The 17,942-nt window shown below is 54.7% G+C and overlaps 1 protein-coding gene across 2 annotated transcripts; it reads right to left on the bottom strand.

Moving 5' to 3' along the window:
• Positions 1-2,149: 2,149 nt before the first annotated feature.
• Positions 2,150-16,794, bottom strand: SLC25A1 (solute carrier family 25 member 1). Of its 2 annotated transcripts, none has more exons than XM_081114202.1 (11): positions 16,679-16,794; positions 11,044-11,266; positions 5,024-5,182; positions 4,668-4,775; positions 4,497-4,596; positions 4,274-4,412; positions 3,711-3,795; positions 3,453-3,557; positions 3,217-3,332; positions 3,063-3,136; positions 2,150-2,854 (listed from the first exon to the last, which is right to left on the bottom strand). In XM_081114202.1, exons 3-11 carry the CDS (start codon positions 5,106-5,108, stop codon positions 2,740-2,742), a joined length of 927 nt encoding a protein of 308 aa, XP_080970328.1. In that variant the 5' UTR covers positions 5,109-5,182; positions 11,044-11,266; positions 16,679-16,794; the 3' UTR covers positions 2,150-2,739. The 2 variants fall into 2 exon arrangements, with proteins under 2 accessions (XP_080970328.1, XP_080970329.1); XM_081114203.1 differs by having other exon boundaries at positions 11,044-11,260; positions 16,679-16,736.
• Positions 16,795-17,942: the final 1,148 nt, after the last annotated feature.

Below are 17,942 nucleotides of genomic sequence, written 5' to 3' on the forward strand. Positions count from 1 at the left end.
GTTTGTTCTGTTTCCTGATAACTTGAAAGTCTGCCCACGTCTCTGCTCCTTTGCCCCGGTTGTCACAAGGGCAGGCAATGGTTCTAGTCCCAGTGGTCCCATGTCTACACTGGTCCCTGCCATTGGCCTCCTCTGCAGCCTTTGGGGTCGTGGCAAATGCAGCTAGGTTTTCTCCACGTCCTCACTTGCCTTTCCAGCTGCTCTCCCTCTGCAACTTCCCTCCAGCCTTTATGGCCCTCAGCCGAGACACAAGCTCTCTCCTGCACACAGGATACCTCTCCTGCCCCTCCCCCTGCTTCCCTCAGGTCTCAGCCACAAGCACTGAAGTTGCCTAACTCTGCAGGCAGTGCCCAACAGGGAGTTCCAACAGGGCAGGTGGCAACTCTGCTCACAGCCCCAGGGGACTCAGACCCAGCTCAATCAACTTTTCTAGCTGGGCTGCCTACTTTTCTGTCCACATTGTGGTGTGAGGCACAGTAGGGGACCCTGAAGCTATGGCAGAGTTCCTGCCCCTCCTGAGTACAGGTCCCCATGCCCTGCTGTTAGCCAAGGGTCGCCTTGGTCCCTTCCTCCCTGTGAAGGGGGAGAGGGACAGGACTCTGGGGTGCTGGTGAGCAATGAGTAAGTGGATACCATTCCAGGGGATGAGTGTTCCAGCTGCTGGGCTCTGCCCACTCTAGGGACGACTTAGAACCAGAGAGACTACAAACTACCTCTTGCAACCCAAAGACAAAGCACATGCAGCTTACTGCATTAAGCGTTGTTCTAAGCACTTTACACGATTTATAGAATTTCGTGCTCATAACCCACTGGAGTGGGTTCCTGTGTCACCCCATGTTACAGGTTAGGGAATTGAAGTTAGGTGACTTGCCTCAGGTCACACAGTGAGCAGAGGAGGAGCCAGGGTCCTGCCCTCTCACGGGTCACAGATGCTGTGTGCCCCCCTAGCCTCAGTAGCCTGTGCTGTGGGTCAGTGCTGCCCATCACCTGCTTTCATGCCCACAGTAAAGCTTCTGAGGCTGACCTGGTAGCCTGAGGTGGAGGCCCCAGCCCTAGTGCTCCCCCAGAGTTCCTGCACCCTGGTGTGTGTACATGTGGGGGGACGGCCCTTGACCCCTGTGGATAGGCAAGCTTTGCTGCTTGGGCCTTCTCCTGTCGTGGCAGATTGGTAAGACTCCTGTGAGCACCAGGAGCACATGGCCCAACCCTTCTAAAATCTGTGTTCCTTGCTCTCCAAGCCCACACTTGGCCCTCAATTCTCCCCCAGAATTTTCAGACCCAGGTGTTGTGTGAGGTTACCAGGGGGGCACTCTCCCCCAGAAGCAGCAGTTTCAGGGAGGGGACTGTCCTATTGGGAGGCTTCTGCTGTCAAGTTATTGTCCAGCCCCAGCCTGAGCCAACCCTTTTCATGACATCTACCCATGAGTCACCTGGACAGGAAGGCGCCTCTGCCTCCACACAGCCAGGGAACTGGTTCACCCCATCCTGCTCTGGGTCTTCTCCACTTGGCTGATGGGTGGTGGTTCCAGCTCCTGATATGAGGGGGGTGGGAAGAGCCCTGGGGATCCTTCAGTTCAGAGCTCTGTATCCCCCAACCTGTGCCTGGATCCTGGGATTCCGGCAAGAGGCACACCTTCCTCTGTGGGGTGAGACACCCTAGGGCCCTGGTCAGGCAGCTCCACCTATTCCTGCTCCAGGCCTCCCAGTCCCAGGGGAGTGAGAAAAGGCCCCGTGCTCAGAGCCTCAGGGGACTACGTGCCCCACAAAGCCTTTCACCTCAGACCATTTCTCAGAGAAGCCGGGAGGGAGGGAGGGAGGGGCCTGATCACAGGCTGAAGGATAAGAGCCCGGGAGCACTGTCTCCCAGGCCCAACCAGCAGCATGGGCAGCTCTGTTCTGCCCACTCAGTGCTTCCTTCCAAGTGACCCTACAGGATCGTGGCCACAGGCCACAGGCCAGGCCTGGATGAGGCCCAGATGTTCCCTGGCCTGGTGTCAGGCGTGAGGGTTGACCCTGGCTACCGCTGGCTTGCCCACCTGCCTGCCAGCTGCCTGGCTGCCCTGGCCCCCCTGCCTATATCCTCAGAAGGCCCTGACCTTCACAGAGCCTTGGCCATCACTGCCCACCCACAAATGGGCCCACACAGGGACAGGAGGCTGTGACAGTATCCGGTTTATTCTGCCTTGGGAGGGTGGTCCTGAGAGCGGCGGGTGCCACCCTGTCCCAGGCGGAGGGAGGGCCCAAGGGCCAGTTAAGGCCAGTGGCAGGAGAAGCAGGGGGCATGCAGCCCCTGGAATGCAGTGAGGCCAGGCTGAGGCCCGGAGGCAGCTGTGGTATGCAGGGGTGGGTGCACCTGCTGCCCAGGGTGGAAGGCACCGGGCTGGGACCAAGCTGTGGTGACAGGGCTGTGGACCCAGGCAACACGGGCACCCTGGGAAGTGGGACACGGGGTCACAGAACATGAAACACAGGCACAGGGCACTGAGTAAGAATATGGGCAAGGGGGCCAGAGGGACACCCAGCCTCTGAACACAACACAATGGTGGTGTCATTTGGACCACGAGGGACACAGTACTATGGGACATATGGACTCAACGGCTGTGGGGAATAGGCCCAGGCCACGGAATGCAAGGGACAGGAGAAGGCCTTTTGGCACGACTGCACTGGAATCATGAGAAGAGGGTGGAGGGGGTTGGTCCGGAGATGCCTGAGGGCAGCCCCAATGCAGACCCTCGGGGCTCAGTCTGTCGGCCACACTTTGTTGAGCAGCTTCACCACTTCGTCGTAGATGATGAACACGATCGCCACATCCGCACAGACCCGGCCCAATCGGGGGACAGTGCCCTTGTAGAACCTGGGGTTGAGTGGGAGAAAAACCCAGGTGAGGAGGGAGATGGAGGACAGGGCGGCTGGGTCCAGACATTGGAGGGGCAAGAACAGGGACCTAAAGGTAAGGACTTCCTAGGGGATGGCCTGAGGCAGGCAGGGGTTTGGGGGTGAGGCCTAGGGAAGCCAGGGAGGGCCTGGGGTGGGGACAACAGCCCTGTCTCTCCGTCACTCACGCCTTGAGCCCCTCATTCCTCAGAATCTGCATGCCGCAGTCCCACGTGTTCCGGTATTTGTGTGCCTCTAGGCCCTGCAAGACACCAGCACACCACAGGACTCAGCAGCCAGCCCCTGTCCCACACTCCCCTCCCCTTCTCGGCTCTACCCCACCTGCATCCGGGTTTTGATCACGTCCAGAGGAGTGTTCCCGAAGACACTGGCTGCACCCGCAATAGCTCCAAACACCCCGGTGATCAGCGGGTTCATGGGCTTGTTGGGGTTGTCCCCTGGATGTGGGTGGGGGTGGCATTCAGAAAGCGATGGGGAGGTAAAGGGCTCAGCTCTGAGGGCTGGGGAGGAGGGTGGACTAGGGCTGATGCGGTGGGGTCTCGGGGCAGCAGACACACCTCGATACCAGTTGCGCAGGGAGGTCATGACGAAGAAGCGGATGGCCTGGTTGGAGCCCTGCTTCAGCACGGTGGCTGTGAGGCCCTGGTATGTCCCCTTCAGCCCTGGGGGCAGGCAGGAGTGGAGGTTACACCTGCACACAGGCCCCAGTGGGGACTGGGGGAAGCTGCACACAGGAGGGCCAGGGCAGAAGGAGGAAGGGCCCCTTCGTTCTGGCTGAGGTCCCTGATCCTACCTGAGGAGGCCCAGTGGCTCACCTTGTTCCCGCACAATCTCCCTGACCCCGTGGAAGAATCCTTTGTACTTGGGGTTGGGAGAGGTCTGGTCATGGATGAACTTCACCTGTGAGAGGGAAGCAAAGGAGCTGGCTCCCAGGGTGCCATGGGAAGGGCACCCTTGGGCACTTGGCTTGCAGGTCCAGAGCCCATCAAAGTCAGGCCAGGGCTGTAGATACAATCTCCATCTGGAAGCAGGGCCAATAAGGCCCCGGTGGGACTTGAGGCCAAAGAGGCAAGAGGGCCCGCCTCACTAAGCTGTGTTTGTGGTGTTGCCTGTATCTTAGGCAGCAAACATGCATTGTTTTGTTTATAAAAGTGTTTTTAAGAAATTTACCGTCTTCCTACTGCTTTCAGGACAGAGTCCAGCCGCCACAGGCCGCCCATCCTGCAGGCCTCCCGCACTCAGCTCCCCACTCACCCCTCGCCCCTCCTGCTGGACCCTCCCACCGCAGCGTCTCCATTGGACACAGGGACACAGCACCCCCCAGGCCCCACCACCTCCTCCCCGCTGCAGGCTTTGTTCCCACGGGGAACCTCCCCACCTTAACGGTCTCCATTGGACACACGACCACCACGGCCTCGGCCACTCCTGCGCCCAGGCCGCACAGCAGCCCTCGAGTGCTGTCCAGCCGTCCCTGGGCGTCCCGCATGTGGTTGCTGAGGAACTCAAACATGCCGAACCTTGGGGCGGAAGGCAGCGGGTGAGAGGGGCCGCCGCCACCCCTGCCACCTTCCAGAGACCGCCCCCAGCCGGGCCCGCCTCACCTAACGGCCGCCTTGGGGATGGAGCCGTAGAGCAGGGAGCTGAGGCCTCGGTACAGGCCCAGGACGCCATGGCTGCGCACTGTCTGCCGCACACAGTCCCCTGGGGAGGGGGGTGGTCAGCGACTCCAGCCCCCCGCCCCCCCGGGGCTCCCCGCCGCGGCCCCTGCTCACCGATGCCCCGGTAGCGCGGCGGGTGTGCGCGCTCGTCCAGCTGCAGCTGCGTCTTCACGTACTCGGTGGGGAAGGTGATGCAGATCTCGATGCCGCCTGCCAAGCCGCCTGCGGGAACCGGGGCTCGCGGTCTGAGACCCCCGCCGCGCCCCTCCCCCGCCCCGGACTTTGTCCGGCCGGTCCCTACCCCACCCCCTGCCCCGGCGAGGCTCCGGGGGGTGACACGCAGGGCGAGCTGCAGACCAGCGCCGCGCCCCCCGCCCCACCCGGAAGTGGGGAGGGGCCTGGGCGTCCCGGGACGCCCGGAAGCGCGGCGGGACCGGCCGACCGGGGGTTCGCGCCCCCGGGGAGCCCACCTGCCAGGATCGCCTTCCCCGGATGCGTCAGTTTGGCCTTTCCGGGCGCGGGCGCGGCGGCCGCCAGAGCGCGAGGCGCCGCCATGGCGGGGAGGCGGGAGACGAGAGGCGGGCGCCCGGCGCTGGCCGCGGGTCCGAGCCTCCGGTGCTCCGCGCAGCCTGCGGAGGTGGCGGCGGCTGGTTATGTCCGGGGGCGGGGCGGCCGCGTCAGCTCCAGGGCTCCGCCCCGCGTGGTTCGAGCCGGGCCCCGCCCCCGGCCCGCCCCGTGTGGGCCGGGAAACTGAGGCCGGGGCGGGGACGGCAGCCCAGCCAATGGACGAGCCCGACCCCCGGCCACCTCGCTCAGCGGGGCCGGGGTCCTCGGTAGGCGGCGCTGCGCCGGCCCGAGCTGTGGGTCAAAGTGCAGCCTCCGGGCCGGTCTGGGCCTGGAGCGCCGCCGGGCGCGGGGTCTGCATTCCCGACGTGAGCGGCAGGACCCCGCGGAGGGCGGCGGGGAGACGCGTGGGCCAGCCCCATCCTTGCGGAGGGTTTGGCCTTCCCACACCTGCGGGCTCGGCGGTTACCACTCCCCTTCCGGGACCTAGAGCCCCAAGCAGTGCCCCCTTAGACCCCAACACACCTGGCTGTATCTCCCGGGGCGGCTGCCCTGTGAGGAGGCAGGTCCCCCAACCCCAGAGGACCCAGCAGATTTCGTGCCCTCCGACCCACACCAGCACCAAGCAGGGAAGCTTTGCTTGATAAACCGACTTTAATGTTCATGATCGGCAGGAGGCTCAAGGCCAGATCAGACGGGTGGACTAGGGGTTCGCGTCAGCTGTGTCTGCAAAGTGACCCGGGAGGGCAGCTCGCCAGTGCCGGCGCCAATGGAGAAGGCGCCCCTCCCCCAGGTGCTGGGGGCTCATTGCAGACAACTCCTCAGGATGCTGGCGGGGCTGAAGACTTGAGCTGACCTCCCTGCCTGGCACCTGGAGCTGGTGGTCTTAGGGAGTCAAGGGTTACGTCGACACCCCCAGGTTCTGGGATGGCTCAGTGGCTGCAAGCATTGGGTCTCAGCAAAAATAACATCCAGGTGTCTCCACCTTGTATCCGGGTCCTCTGTGCTCCCTGAAGAGGTTAAATCGGTAGAGGAAGTGTTGCCACCAAGTGGCCACTACAGGCTGAGGCCATACACAGGAGGCTGGGCAATGGCAGGAACAGCCATAGGGGGAGCCCCGGGGGCTCGTCCAGTAGGAGGGCCTGCTGTCAGCATAGCTGCAGGCTTGCAGAGGGAGAAGCCAAGGATGAGCAGGGCTCCTGCTGCCCCCAAGTGGCCAGGGCCCCAAGGAGCAGGGTTGCAGCCTAGCCCTAACGATCCAGAGCAAGCATGTCAAACTCGAGGCCCACAACGGATATTTTTGCAGCCCAGGCAATATAACAGTATGTAATGTGGGGCGCGGTTACGGTGTTCTGGCCAGGTTCAAGCCTCGGACTAATGAAAGGACAGGGTCCTCTCATTGCCACGTGCAAGTCCCAGCTGGAGGGCAGGGCCCTCCCCCCTCCCAGCACAATTATAGCCAACGGCTGTGGTTGTAAGCTTGAACCTATGGTCCAAACACGAGGCCCCACGTGCCTTGTGGTAGAATTCAGGTGCATATAGTTGAGTGAGGTTGGAATTCACAAGAATGCTGTAAACAACGTGATCACGCCCCTACTTTGCCTCGTGGCATCTGCTATAAAATAAAGACACGGCTTGTGAGCGCTGTCATTGTCTCATCAGGGAGCAGCGTCCCACCGAGACCAAGCTACAGTGGGGCCTTGACTTACGAGTGTCCCGACTAACGAGTTTTTTGAGATACCAGCTCTCTCCTCCGATTTTTTTGCATTGAGTTGATAGTAATTTGAGTTAACCAGCTCCTTAACGAGGTCAGTCTCAGAATGAAATAAACTCGTAAGTCAAGGCCCCACTGTATTATTGTCTGTCTTTTCTCAATCCTTTCACACCCCCGCTCAGGGTCACTGAATCAAGCTGAGCTGGCATGGCACATAAAGCGCCCTGGGGCTGAGTATGCTGGCTCCCCACAATGTAAGAAACGTTTTTCTTTTTAATATATTTTTGATTTCAGGAAGGGAGAGGAGAGATAGATAGAAACATCAATGATGAGAGAGAATCACTGATAGGCTCCCCACACTGGGGATCAAGCCCACAACCAGGGCATGTGCCCTTGACCGGAATCGAACCTGGGACCTTTCAGTCCGCAGGCTGACGCTCTATCCACTGAGACAAACTGGCTAAGGCTGTAAGAACCCTTTGAATAAAAATTTCATAACTTAATTTTTATAATGTTATACATAATAACGAACTACAACGTTCACTAATGACTGATTACTATAATGGTGTTGAATTCATTTTCCTTACGTGCTTTATGCACAGGTGCACCATTTCTCTCCACTAATACTAGCAGCGAATATTTTAGCAGCCGATTGCCACGTCATTTGTCTTGGACTGACTTGTTTGGTGTGTGTAACAGGAAATATTTCACTTTTGGAGAACAAGAAAAATAGGTTTATCTGCGTTATGCTTACTTTGTGCAGTTATTCAATGTCTGGTAAGTTAATGTTCAAGAAAAAATAATTTTAAAAAAAGAAAAAAAAAAAAAGAAAAAATAATTTTATTAAAATGTTCTATTATTTCATGTTAATGATTAGTCATTTATTTCAGCCCTTTGTATTCAGCATGTCTCTATTGAAATAAACCTGTTTCTATGAAAATTAAAGCTTTTGTTTTTTTGTGGCCCACAACAACTTAAACCTTGTTTATTTGGCCCGTGTTAGCCTTTGAGTTTGACATGCTTGATCCAGTGGCTGAGGCTCCAAAAGCAGATGCCGGAGGCAAGGACTGTGGGAGCTGCTGTTGTAGGGCCAATTCTGGAGGGTAAGCTCATCCCCAAGTAGGGCACTTACTTAGCTAAACTGGTTGGGTCTCACCAATGCCCATCGATATCTAAAAAAAACAGATTGAAAACAAAACATAACAGTTCGATATTAATGGCAGGTGGGCACCATGACCCCCAAGGAGCACACAGTTGGTGGAAGACTCATGTGTTGCGTGCTCACATTATACCCTCAGGCCTATGTTAGTCCAGCAAATGCATTCTAGGAACCATCAGCCTCTCTGTGCAGTGGATACCAAATGACCTGTCTACTGAATGGCCAGGCCATCTAGGCAGGTTCTCAAGTGCAAAGGCAACAACAGCCTGTCAGGGGCCAGACAGGTGCACACAGAAGTAGCTCCAAACAGGCCAGTTGCCAGGCACAAGAACAGGCAAGGGCACTCCCACCAGGAGGTATTTGTCCTCAGAGAAGGGAGGACAGTGGTGGTGCCTCTTCAACATTCCTGGATCACTGACCTTCTGCCTTCTCTACATCTGGTGGCCATTGTGGTCCTCATCCCCCACGCTGTCCATTCCCACCCCAATCTGAATCCCAGCCAGGGACAGGGGACAGGAGCTATGGGATGCCACCTACTGAACAGGAGAGGGGTGGGCTCTACCACATACTTCTTTCACTTGTGCAGACTCTCCGAGGTGTCTAGTCTGTCCCTGCAAAGCAGAGCAAGAGGCAAGAGCATGTGAGTGCCTGCCTTACAGGCCACATGCAGTCTTGGCCTGGAGGTGAACTTGGGAGGCAAGCACACAGCCTCGAGGAGACTTAGAGCTGAAGACAGGCACACAGAACACTGCTGCACTGACAGTGACCCCCACTTCATTCCACAAAATGAAGCCTCTCTAACTGGGCGGGGATATGAGTGCCCAGGGGGGCCTCGATGAACCCAGGCGCTATTCCATCCCTGTACTTCCCAAGTGGACACTAGACCACCAGGTGCACTGGAGCAGTGAGCTGTGAGTGGGCCATGACTCACAGGGCTGAGTCCTCCTCTGGACACAGGGACACTGCTGAGATAATGCAGCAGCTCTGCTTCTAGAGTCCAGGCTGCTCACCCCTTCTAAGGATACTGGTCACCTTACACCTGGGACCCTCCACCTGGCAAAGAGGATGCTCCATCTGAGAGGCAGGGCTGTAATAGCCATCTGAAGACACACTGCACTTTGCCTTTCTTTGAGGCTTCACCAGGTGCAGTGCCCACAGGCTGGAACACACAGATGGAGAGGGAATAGAATGAGGTGGTGCCATGGGGGATGTACTGTGCTAGAAGGAGTGACAGCAACTGCGTGTCTGGAACCCGCCCAACGCCCCCCCTGCAAACAAGCACATGGGTAAGAACGGAGAAACAATTATGTGCCCTGTGTGCACTCAGGTCTGGGGGAGCTCAGGCAAGGCACCAGAAACCTAGCAGAGACAGCTCTGATGCCAGCCCGGTGCTCCTTTTCCTCTTCCCTCCATGGGATCTGAGCTAAGGAAGGAGAAGAAAGCTGTCCTCTCACAACCTGTCCTCTCTGCCTTCAGCTGGCTGTACTGGGAGAGCCCTGGGAGCAGACGGTTCTCAGCGAGGGATGGACACTGAGCTTCTCAGATGAGACAAGAGGCCTGGGACCAGGATCTCTAGTCAGGAAGGGGCTGTGGCATTCCTGTCTGGACCCCTCCGCCTCACAACAGTGCCCAGTCTGCTGGGCCCCAGCCCCCAAGAACCAGCTACACTCTACCACTGCCAGAGATCCCTCGTAGCACCCTCCTCTCCCCACCAGGTGACAGGGCATCTGGCTGGGGGCCAGCAGAGGCATGTGGGCAGGACTGAGGGCAGGCACCATGGCAGCTCCTGCTTTCCAGGACTAGGGAAGGTGCCTGGGGACCCTGGGCCAGGAACCAGGGTCCTCCCAGCAAGAAGGCACACTTTGTGGGTCCCTCCTCCTGCAGCATGGCCATGGCCTTGAACGGCCCTGAGAAGGCCCAGAGGAAGCCCTTGCAGGCCTAAGCTGGTAGCACCAGGCCCCACACCCTCCGTTGTTCCCTAACCCCACACTAACCCTGGGAGGCTCCTCCCTTCCGTGCACACTGGGAGAAGCCTTGGCCCGTGGCTTGTTGGCATTGTGGGCCTCCATCTGGCTGGAAGGAGGTTAGGAATGTGGCTCGATGGGCAAGTAGGCACTGCTGAGCGACTGCTTTTCTGCAGACTTAGAAACAAATCGGGCCAGATGACATGGGTCTCTGGAGATTGGCTACAGCTAGGCCCTAGACCAGTGATGGTGAACCTTTTGAGCTCGGCGTGTCAGCGTTTTAGAAAACCCTAACTTAACTCTGGTGCCGTGTCACATATAGAAATTTTTTGATATTTGCAACCATAGTAAAACAAAGACTTATATTTTTGATATTTATTTTATATACTTAAATGCCATTTAACAAAGAAAAATCAACCAAAAAAATGAGTTCGCGTGTCATAGGTTTGCCATCACTGGCCTAGACAGTGACTCCTAGGGCTTCGACACACATGGAGTTGAAATTAGACACTGTCACCTCATTAAACAGCTCATCAACCTGCAAAGAAAGCCAGAACGGCACACTAGGGACACCAAGGGATATCTGGAGTGGCAGAAGTGATGTGCCAAGACATAAGTATGGCCTCTGGGCCAGGAAGACTTGTGTCTAAACCCTCCACCCCCTTCACCTGTCAGCTTTGGACCTGAACCCCAGTGTCTGCAGCTGTAGAGGGGATGACTGCTTCCCTCATTAAAGTGTTAAAGGCTTAAATCCATGTTCACATTCCTATTAGCTCCTCCCATTGCCAATAGCTGGTGCTGAGAGGTAGCTGGGCCCTCTGGTGGTGGGTGAAATCACTGCATCCCCCTCAGGCCCCCCTCTCCACTGTGTGGAACAACTGTGCGGGCAAGTGCTCAGTTCTATCCAGCTCCCCACCACCCCACGGAGATTTTCTAGAAATAATAACACTGGGCAGAAAATCAAGTGCGAAGGCAAGAGGCTTCTCCCAGCAGCAGCGTGGGCTGGTTGGGCAATCTGGGCTGGCCTCTGCAGACCAGAGCCAGAGTCACAACCAGGGGCCAAGGAGCCACACAAGGGCAGGCACTTACTTTGCTAAGGTGCTCCCTCATCACCTGAGTGAAGCAGGTCATGGCCAGGTCCACCAGGTTGTGCCTCCAGGCCGGCTCCAACATCACATTCGGGGAGGCAGGTTGCAGCAGGTGAAGGGAGAGGCCGCAAAGCACTCCTGCTCGCCCTCCTCCGGGAACCACGGCAGCAACTTCTCAGCCATCTTGGTGTTGACTCTGCAGGGTGCTGCATGGCGTCCTGCAACTGAGGCAGATGCACAGCTTGGCCACCCTGCCTTTCTGGGCTGACAGCGTACAGGAGCAGAGCCAAGCTCCAGGAAGGCCCAGCCCTCACCCCCTTAGGGTTCCCTGTGCTCAGTGGTTAGAGCATTGGCCCACAGACTGAAAGGTCCTGGGTTTGATTCTGGTCAAGGGCGTGTACCTCTGTTGCAGGCTTGATTCCTGGTCGGGTTATGTGCGGGAGGCAACTAATTGATGGGGCTCTGTCACACTGATGTCTCTCTCTCTGTCTCTCCCCCTCCCTTCCATTCTCTCTAAAATCAATGGGAATGCCCTAGCTCCGTGGTCGGCAAACTGCGAATTGCGAGCCACATGCGGCTCTTCCACAAAATACCACATGCAGGCGCGTGTACAGTGCGATTGAAACTTCGTGGCCCATGCGAAGAAGTTGGTTTTCGGCCTGGGTGAGTCTATTTTGAAGAAGTACTGTTGATATTTGGCTCTGTTGATTAATGAGTTTGCCGACCACTGCCCTAGCTGGTTTGACTCAGTGGACAGAGCATCGCCTGTGGACTGAAGGGTCCTGGGTTCAATTCCGGTTGAAAGCACATGCCTGGGTTGCAGGCTCGATCCCCAGTAGGGGGTGTGCAGGAGGCAGCTAATCAATGACTCTATCATTGATGTTTCTATCTCTCCCTCTCCCTTCCTCTCTGAAATCAACAAAAATATATTAAAAAAAAATCAATGGGAAAAATATCCTCGGGTGAAAATCATCCAAATAAATAAATAAAATAAATATAAAATAAAAATTTTAAGAATGGGCTTAGGGACAGTAAGCAGTTTATCTGAGAGAGTTACTGCTGTGTTTAAACAAGACTCTTGGTGAAAACACCAACTGACTATGGAAGAGCCAGAATACTTCAGGTGCACTGAACATCCCCTATGTTTTCATGCCTCTGCCTTTGAAGACGCTGGTCATTTTTCCTTTTGTATCTGTCTTCTTCTCAGGCTCATTCACAACCTTATCCCGGTGCCTAGCATGTTAAATAATTTACTAGGAAAGAAGTTACTTGTTTTAGGTAGTCAGATTTAGTTCATCTGAAGATATATTTAAGAAAATATATTTTAAACTTACCAGCAAGCTTTTCCTAGCTCAAAGAGGGAGCTCTGTAAATGAGGGCCTATGAAGAATGATGACACCAAGGTCTTTTATAGAACTTACTTAAAATTCTAGGACTAGAGGTCAATGGGGGGAAAAGGAGACATATGTAATCTATACTAATAAAAGAGTAATGTGCTAATTAGACAGGGAGACCTTTCGGACATTCTCCCGGACAAAGCCGGGGGCTTGGCGGGCTTGCCCACTTCCCCCAAACGGCCCTAACCCCTCACCCAGGCCAGCCATACCTCCAGCAGGGACCCTCACCCCAATGGGGGCGTGGCCAGCCTGAAAACAGCCCTCAGCCCCTCGCTCAGGCTGGCCCCACCCCCAGGAGAGACCCCCCCGCCCCGCCGATGGGGGTGTGGTCGGCCTGCAAGCCACCCAGGCCAGCCCTGCCCCCCAAGGGGACCCCATCCTGATCCAGGACCCCCTTCAGGGCAGACCAGCCGGCCCCCACCCATGCACCAGGCCTCTATCTATACGAATAAAAGGGTAATATGCTAATTAGACCAGGAGAACTTCCGGGAGCCCTTCCCGATGTCCTTCTGGACAATGTCATGGTGGCAGGGCTGAGGCGGTTAGAAGCGATCAGGCCAGCAGGGGAGGGCAGTTGGGGGTTATCAGGCCAGCAGGGTAGGGCAGTTGGAGGCAAGCAGACTAGTGGAGGGGGCAGATGGGGGTGATCAGGCCAGCAGGGGAGGCAGTTGGGGGGGATCGGGCAGGCAGGAGGGGGCAGTTGGGGGCAAGCAGTCTGGTGGAGGAGGCATTTGGGGGCAATCAGGCCAGCAGGCAGAGTGGTTAGGGGCGATCAGGCAGGCAGGTGAGCAGTTAGGAGCCAGCAATCCCAGGATTGTGAGAGGTATGTCTGATTGCCGGTTTAGGTCCACAGGGATGGAGCCTAAACTGGCAGTTGGACATCCCCCGAGGGGTCCCAGATTGGAGAGGGTGAAGGCCTGGCTGAGGGACACCCCCCACCGTGCATGAATTTCGTGCACTGGGTCACTAGTACTTACAATAATAATAAAGAATTAAAAACACAAAAAATTATAGGACTAGGTTAGTTTAGGATAATTTAAAAACTATACTTTTAGCCGAAACCGGTTTGGCTCAGTGGATAGAGCGTCGGCCTGCGGACTGAAGGGTCCTAGGTTCGATTCCGGTCAGGGGCATTTACCTGGGTTGCAGGCACATCCCCAGTAGGAGATGTGCAGGAGGCGGCTGATCGATGTTTCTCTCATCGATGTTTCTAACTATCTCTCTCCCTTCCTCTCTGTAAAAAATCAATAAAATATATTTAAAAAAAACCTACACTTTTATAGTGCTTTACAGAACCTTTCTCAAATTACACTACTGCAAGTTTTTTGTATTTAAAACCAATACATAAGACCCTACCTATATTTATCCCTGTTAAATGTCAACTAGTTGGGTTCCAGCCTGTGAAGATCTGTTGGGATTCTAATTTTGTCAATGAACTTTGCTATCCCAGCTCTGTGGCATCCTATTGAAGCAGCCAAGAGTGATGGTAATCTCTCCCTGGCATGGAGGCCACCAGCAGGCCTCAAGCAAGAGCAGCAGCAAAAGAAAATGTAGAAGCAGAGACTGAATGCAGCACATTAGGTGAAGCAGCAGGGGGAAAAATACAGGAAGACCAGGGGAAGCAAAGAAATACTTACAGGATGTGGGACAGGGTGACAACTATCGCCCCAGGAGGATATTAATAAATAATACTGTCAAATAGGTGCTGTGATCTCAATGTGATCCTAAAAGAAAGATCTTTCAAACTATAATAAGTTACAAAAGCAAAGGGCAGGAGAATATTTATAGTAGGATTCTTTTAATCATTTTTTGAAAAGTATAGTGGTGTCTACTGGAGAAAGAGACCCAGCATTTGAACAGAATTTATACTTAACTTATACTTTCTGTATGGGGCCATTCTCCCGTGTGTATGTATTACTTGATAGTCTGTTCCAGATAGACTTTTGCCTCAGCTACAGAATGCTCAAGCTCAAGAACTGGCAGAACCCTAACCGGTTTGGCTCAGTGGAGAGAGCGTCGGCCTGCGGCCCGAAGGGTCCAAGGTTCGATTCCAGTCAAGGGCATGTACCTTGGTTGTGGGCACATCCCCAGTAGGGGGTGTGTAGGAGGCAGCTAATCGATGTTTCTCTCTCATCGATGTTTCTAGCTCTCTGTCCCTCTCCCTTCCTCTCTATAAAAAGTCAATAAAATATATTTAAAAAAGACTAGTGACCACCTTGCTCCTATAATTTGCTTAGATTGCCTTAGAAGACTCTGTATCTATTAAGAACAACATCTAAGAGATATGCTACATAATCAAACCTTAAGGGAACATGTTTATAAGTTCTCTGTGAATTGAGCTGTGCCATATTTCAGAACTCTTACAAACCAGCAGCTGCTTTTTGATATACCTGGGAGAAAATTCCCTAGGGCTCATAAATGAATTTCTAGGCCACTGAATGGTTTAGCCATTCCTCTTCTGAATCAAGGTGTCATCAGTTCTTAGCCCTTTAGCATTTTTCCATTCTCAGATATCACACACAGCAACAACCTTCCAACTCAGATACCATAATTTTTTTAAAAGTTCAAAAAGTACAGATGGCGGGGGGATTATAGGGGGATAAAGGCACATATGTAATACCTTAATCAATAAAGAAATTTTAAAAAATTCAAAAAGTACAAATAATATAAGAAAAATATTTCTGCAGAAACAGCCCTCCTCTCAAAACCAGTATGACAGGAATAAATAAAGCTAATAAATTGTTCCCATCTTAAACTGAAATGGAAGGAATGCTGTGTTACGAGGCACTATATGTAAAAGTGCAGCTTCTGCTCTAGGTGCATGCCTAAAAAGGTGACTGTAGACTAAAAATGTCCATACACTGGTTTCTGTTTTCCCACTGGCCATTATAAAATTACTGTTTTTCTTCGGGGAGAAATCTGGCCTGAGAATTTTCACATGCAACAAACTGAAACTGAAATCAGAAAAATATTAATATTCTTGGAATGCGATTCACAAATGCAAAATGTCTAGAATTATTTCTCTATGCACGGCATGGGGACGAAGATCTGGAGAAAAAACAAGTTTAAATGAAGAGTACGGATGTTTTATCAGTCACTAGTTTATATTTCCCCCTTCCTAATAGTGTACAACTATTGAAGTCACCCCAGGATAAGGATCACAAGATACAGAAGGGGAAATTTAGGATTGGATGCAGGTTTTGGAGTTAGGAAGCTTGGGACAGAAATGTATGTGCATCTCTAGTCAGTCTAGTTCGGTGGTCGGCAAACCGTGGCTCGTGAGCCACATGCGGCTCTTTGGCCCCTTGAGTGTGGCTCTTCCACAAAATACCACGTGCGGGCGCGCACGTACAGTGCGACTGAAACTTCGTGGCCCATGTGCAGAAGTCGGTTTTCAGCCTGGGAGAGTCTATTTTGAAGAAGTGGCGTTAGAATAAGTAGGGGTACCTTCGCTGAGGTCGACCCCTCAGACTGAGGACGTTTTTAGCAAAGGCCAGCTTAGGAGTACCCTAATGAAGTTAATAACAATGTACCTACCTATATAGTTTAAGTTTAAAAAATGTGGCTCTCAAAAGAAATTTCAATCGTTGTCCTGTTGATATTTGGCTCTGTTGACTAATGAGTTTGCCGACCACTGGTCTAGTTCAGCGATTTTCAACAAGTGTCCCCACAAGAATTTTTAAAACATGCAACCCCCGACCAGTCAGGGGCACTGACTTCTTTTCCCTTAGATTGTAAACAAAAAATAAAGATAAATAAAATAAAAAATAAAATAACAGCCAATACAAAAGCCGTCCCGTGTGGATGAATCAAAGTTATACCTACTTTGTTGTCAGGTCGGCAAAGATATATCTATTTTGAACGCGCCGCAGGATTTCAGTAATTAGTCTGAGCCACGCGATGGAAAGGGTTGAACATCGCACGGGCGCCAGGCCTGCCAGCGGGTTTTGGGTTCCAACCCTGGAGCCCCCAGAGCGGCCGCCCGGACGCCCCGTCCCCGCCCCTCCCGAGCAGCACGTCTGGCGGTCCGCGTCTCCGGCCGCCGCGTCCCGATGCCGAGCCGCCCGCCCCAGCCGACGGGAGTCGGCGCCGTCCCCACCGGGGTCGGGTGGAGCCGGGGCTGCTCAGCGGCGCCCCCAGGTCCTCAGGGAGACGGGGTGGGGGTGGGGGGCGCGGCTGACAGGCGGAGCGCGCGACCTGCCCGAGAGCCCGCCGGGTCCCGCAGAAGCCGGTCCTCACCTGGCAGTGCTCCTGGAGCGGAGGGCGGACCTGCGCGAGGAAGGGCGCGGGGCAGAGGCGGCGGCGGCTCCTGTCGCGCGAGCGGCCCCGCGGACAGACAGACGCGCAGACGGTGGGGTGGGAAGTGCGGGGGCGGCGGCGCAGGCGCACTGGCTCGGGCCGCGGGCGCTCCCTCCGCCGGCGGTGGCGGCTCGCCTGCGCCCTCCGCCGAGGGTCCGCGCAAAGTAGTCCGCGTGTGGTCGCGCTTCCCACACCCCGAGACCGGGCGAGCGCGCCGCCCTGGGCAGGGCGCGGGGAGGTGGCGCCGCGGGGCCGGCCATGCTCTTGCTGCGGGTGAGCCTGGGCGCCAGACCAGGTGTGGGCTGCCCTCAGCAAGTTCGGGGAGTGATGGGGTTTTCAGGAGAGGTAAACTGAGTCACCGGCCGCCCTTGCCTAGGGCCTTGCATCTCTGCAGAAATCCCCTCAACTTCTGGGCAGTTGGGTTCAGGGACACTTTTCAGAAAGGCAGGGAGAGAAATAAAAACATCAATGAAGAGAGTCATCGTTGGGCTGCCTTCTGCATGCTGCACACTGGGGATCAAGCCCGCAACCCGGCATGTGCTCTGAACTGTGAGCTCCTGGTTCCCAGGTCGATGCTCAATCACTGAGCAACACCGGCCGGTGGGTTCAGGGACAATTTCTAAAATTCAGTCAAAGATATGCCCAAGCCGAAGCCGGTTTGGCTCGGTGGATAGAGCATCGGCCTGCGGACTGAGGGGTCCCAGGTTCGATTCCGGTCAAGGGCATGTGCCTGGGTTGCGGGTACATCCCCAGTGGGAGATGTGCAGGAGGCAGCTGATCGATGTTTCTAACTATCTCTCTCCCTTCCTCTCTGTAAAAAATCAATAAAATATATTTAAAAAAAAAAAGGAAAAAAAAAAAAAGATATGCCCAAAACTAAAAGGCGGCTTCCAAATGTGTGTGTGTGACTGATGTGTTCCTGCCCCAGGCTCAGCACCTGCTCCTTTAGGAAACATCCTTCATGGCTGATAGGATTTCTAGAGAATACTGTGTCAGAATATCAGTGTGAAGAGTCTGCAAAGATCGCATCTAGCAGCAGATGACCAACTGAGGGTCGCCTGGCTTGCTTGTGATTGCACAAGAATACATAATAGTGGCAGGTCCATCACTAGAAGCCAGACCTTTGCCCAGCGGCCAGTTGATTTCAGAGGGACCACTTGAACATGCCTTCTGAATGCAGATGGCTCAGCTGCATGAAAGATGT

Source organism: Myotis nattereri (genome assembly GCF_964212035.1).
Source record: "Myotis nattereri genome assembly, chromosome: 19".
In the NCBI taxonomy this organism is placed as follows: Eukaryota; Metazoa; Chordata; class Mammalia; order Chiroptera; family Vespertilionidae; genus Myotis; species Myotis nattereri.

Coding starts and splice junctions, on each gene's coding strand:
- SLC25A1 (XM_081114202.1), bottom strand. CDS start 5,108: ATGGCGGCGCCTCGCGCTCTGGCGGCCGCCGCGCCCGCGCCCGGAAAG. Junction 3,796..4,273: donor GTCCAATGGAGACCGTTAAG/GTGGGGAGGTTC, acceptor TCCCTCTCACAG/GTGAAGTTCATCCATGACCA. Junction 3,558..3,710: donor GGAGATTGTGCGGGAACAAG/GTGAGCCACTGG, acceptor GCCTGCCCCCAG/GGCTGAAGGGGACATACCAG.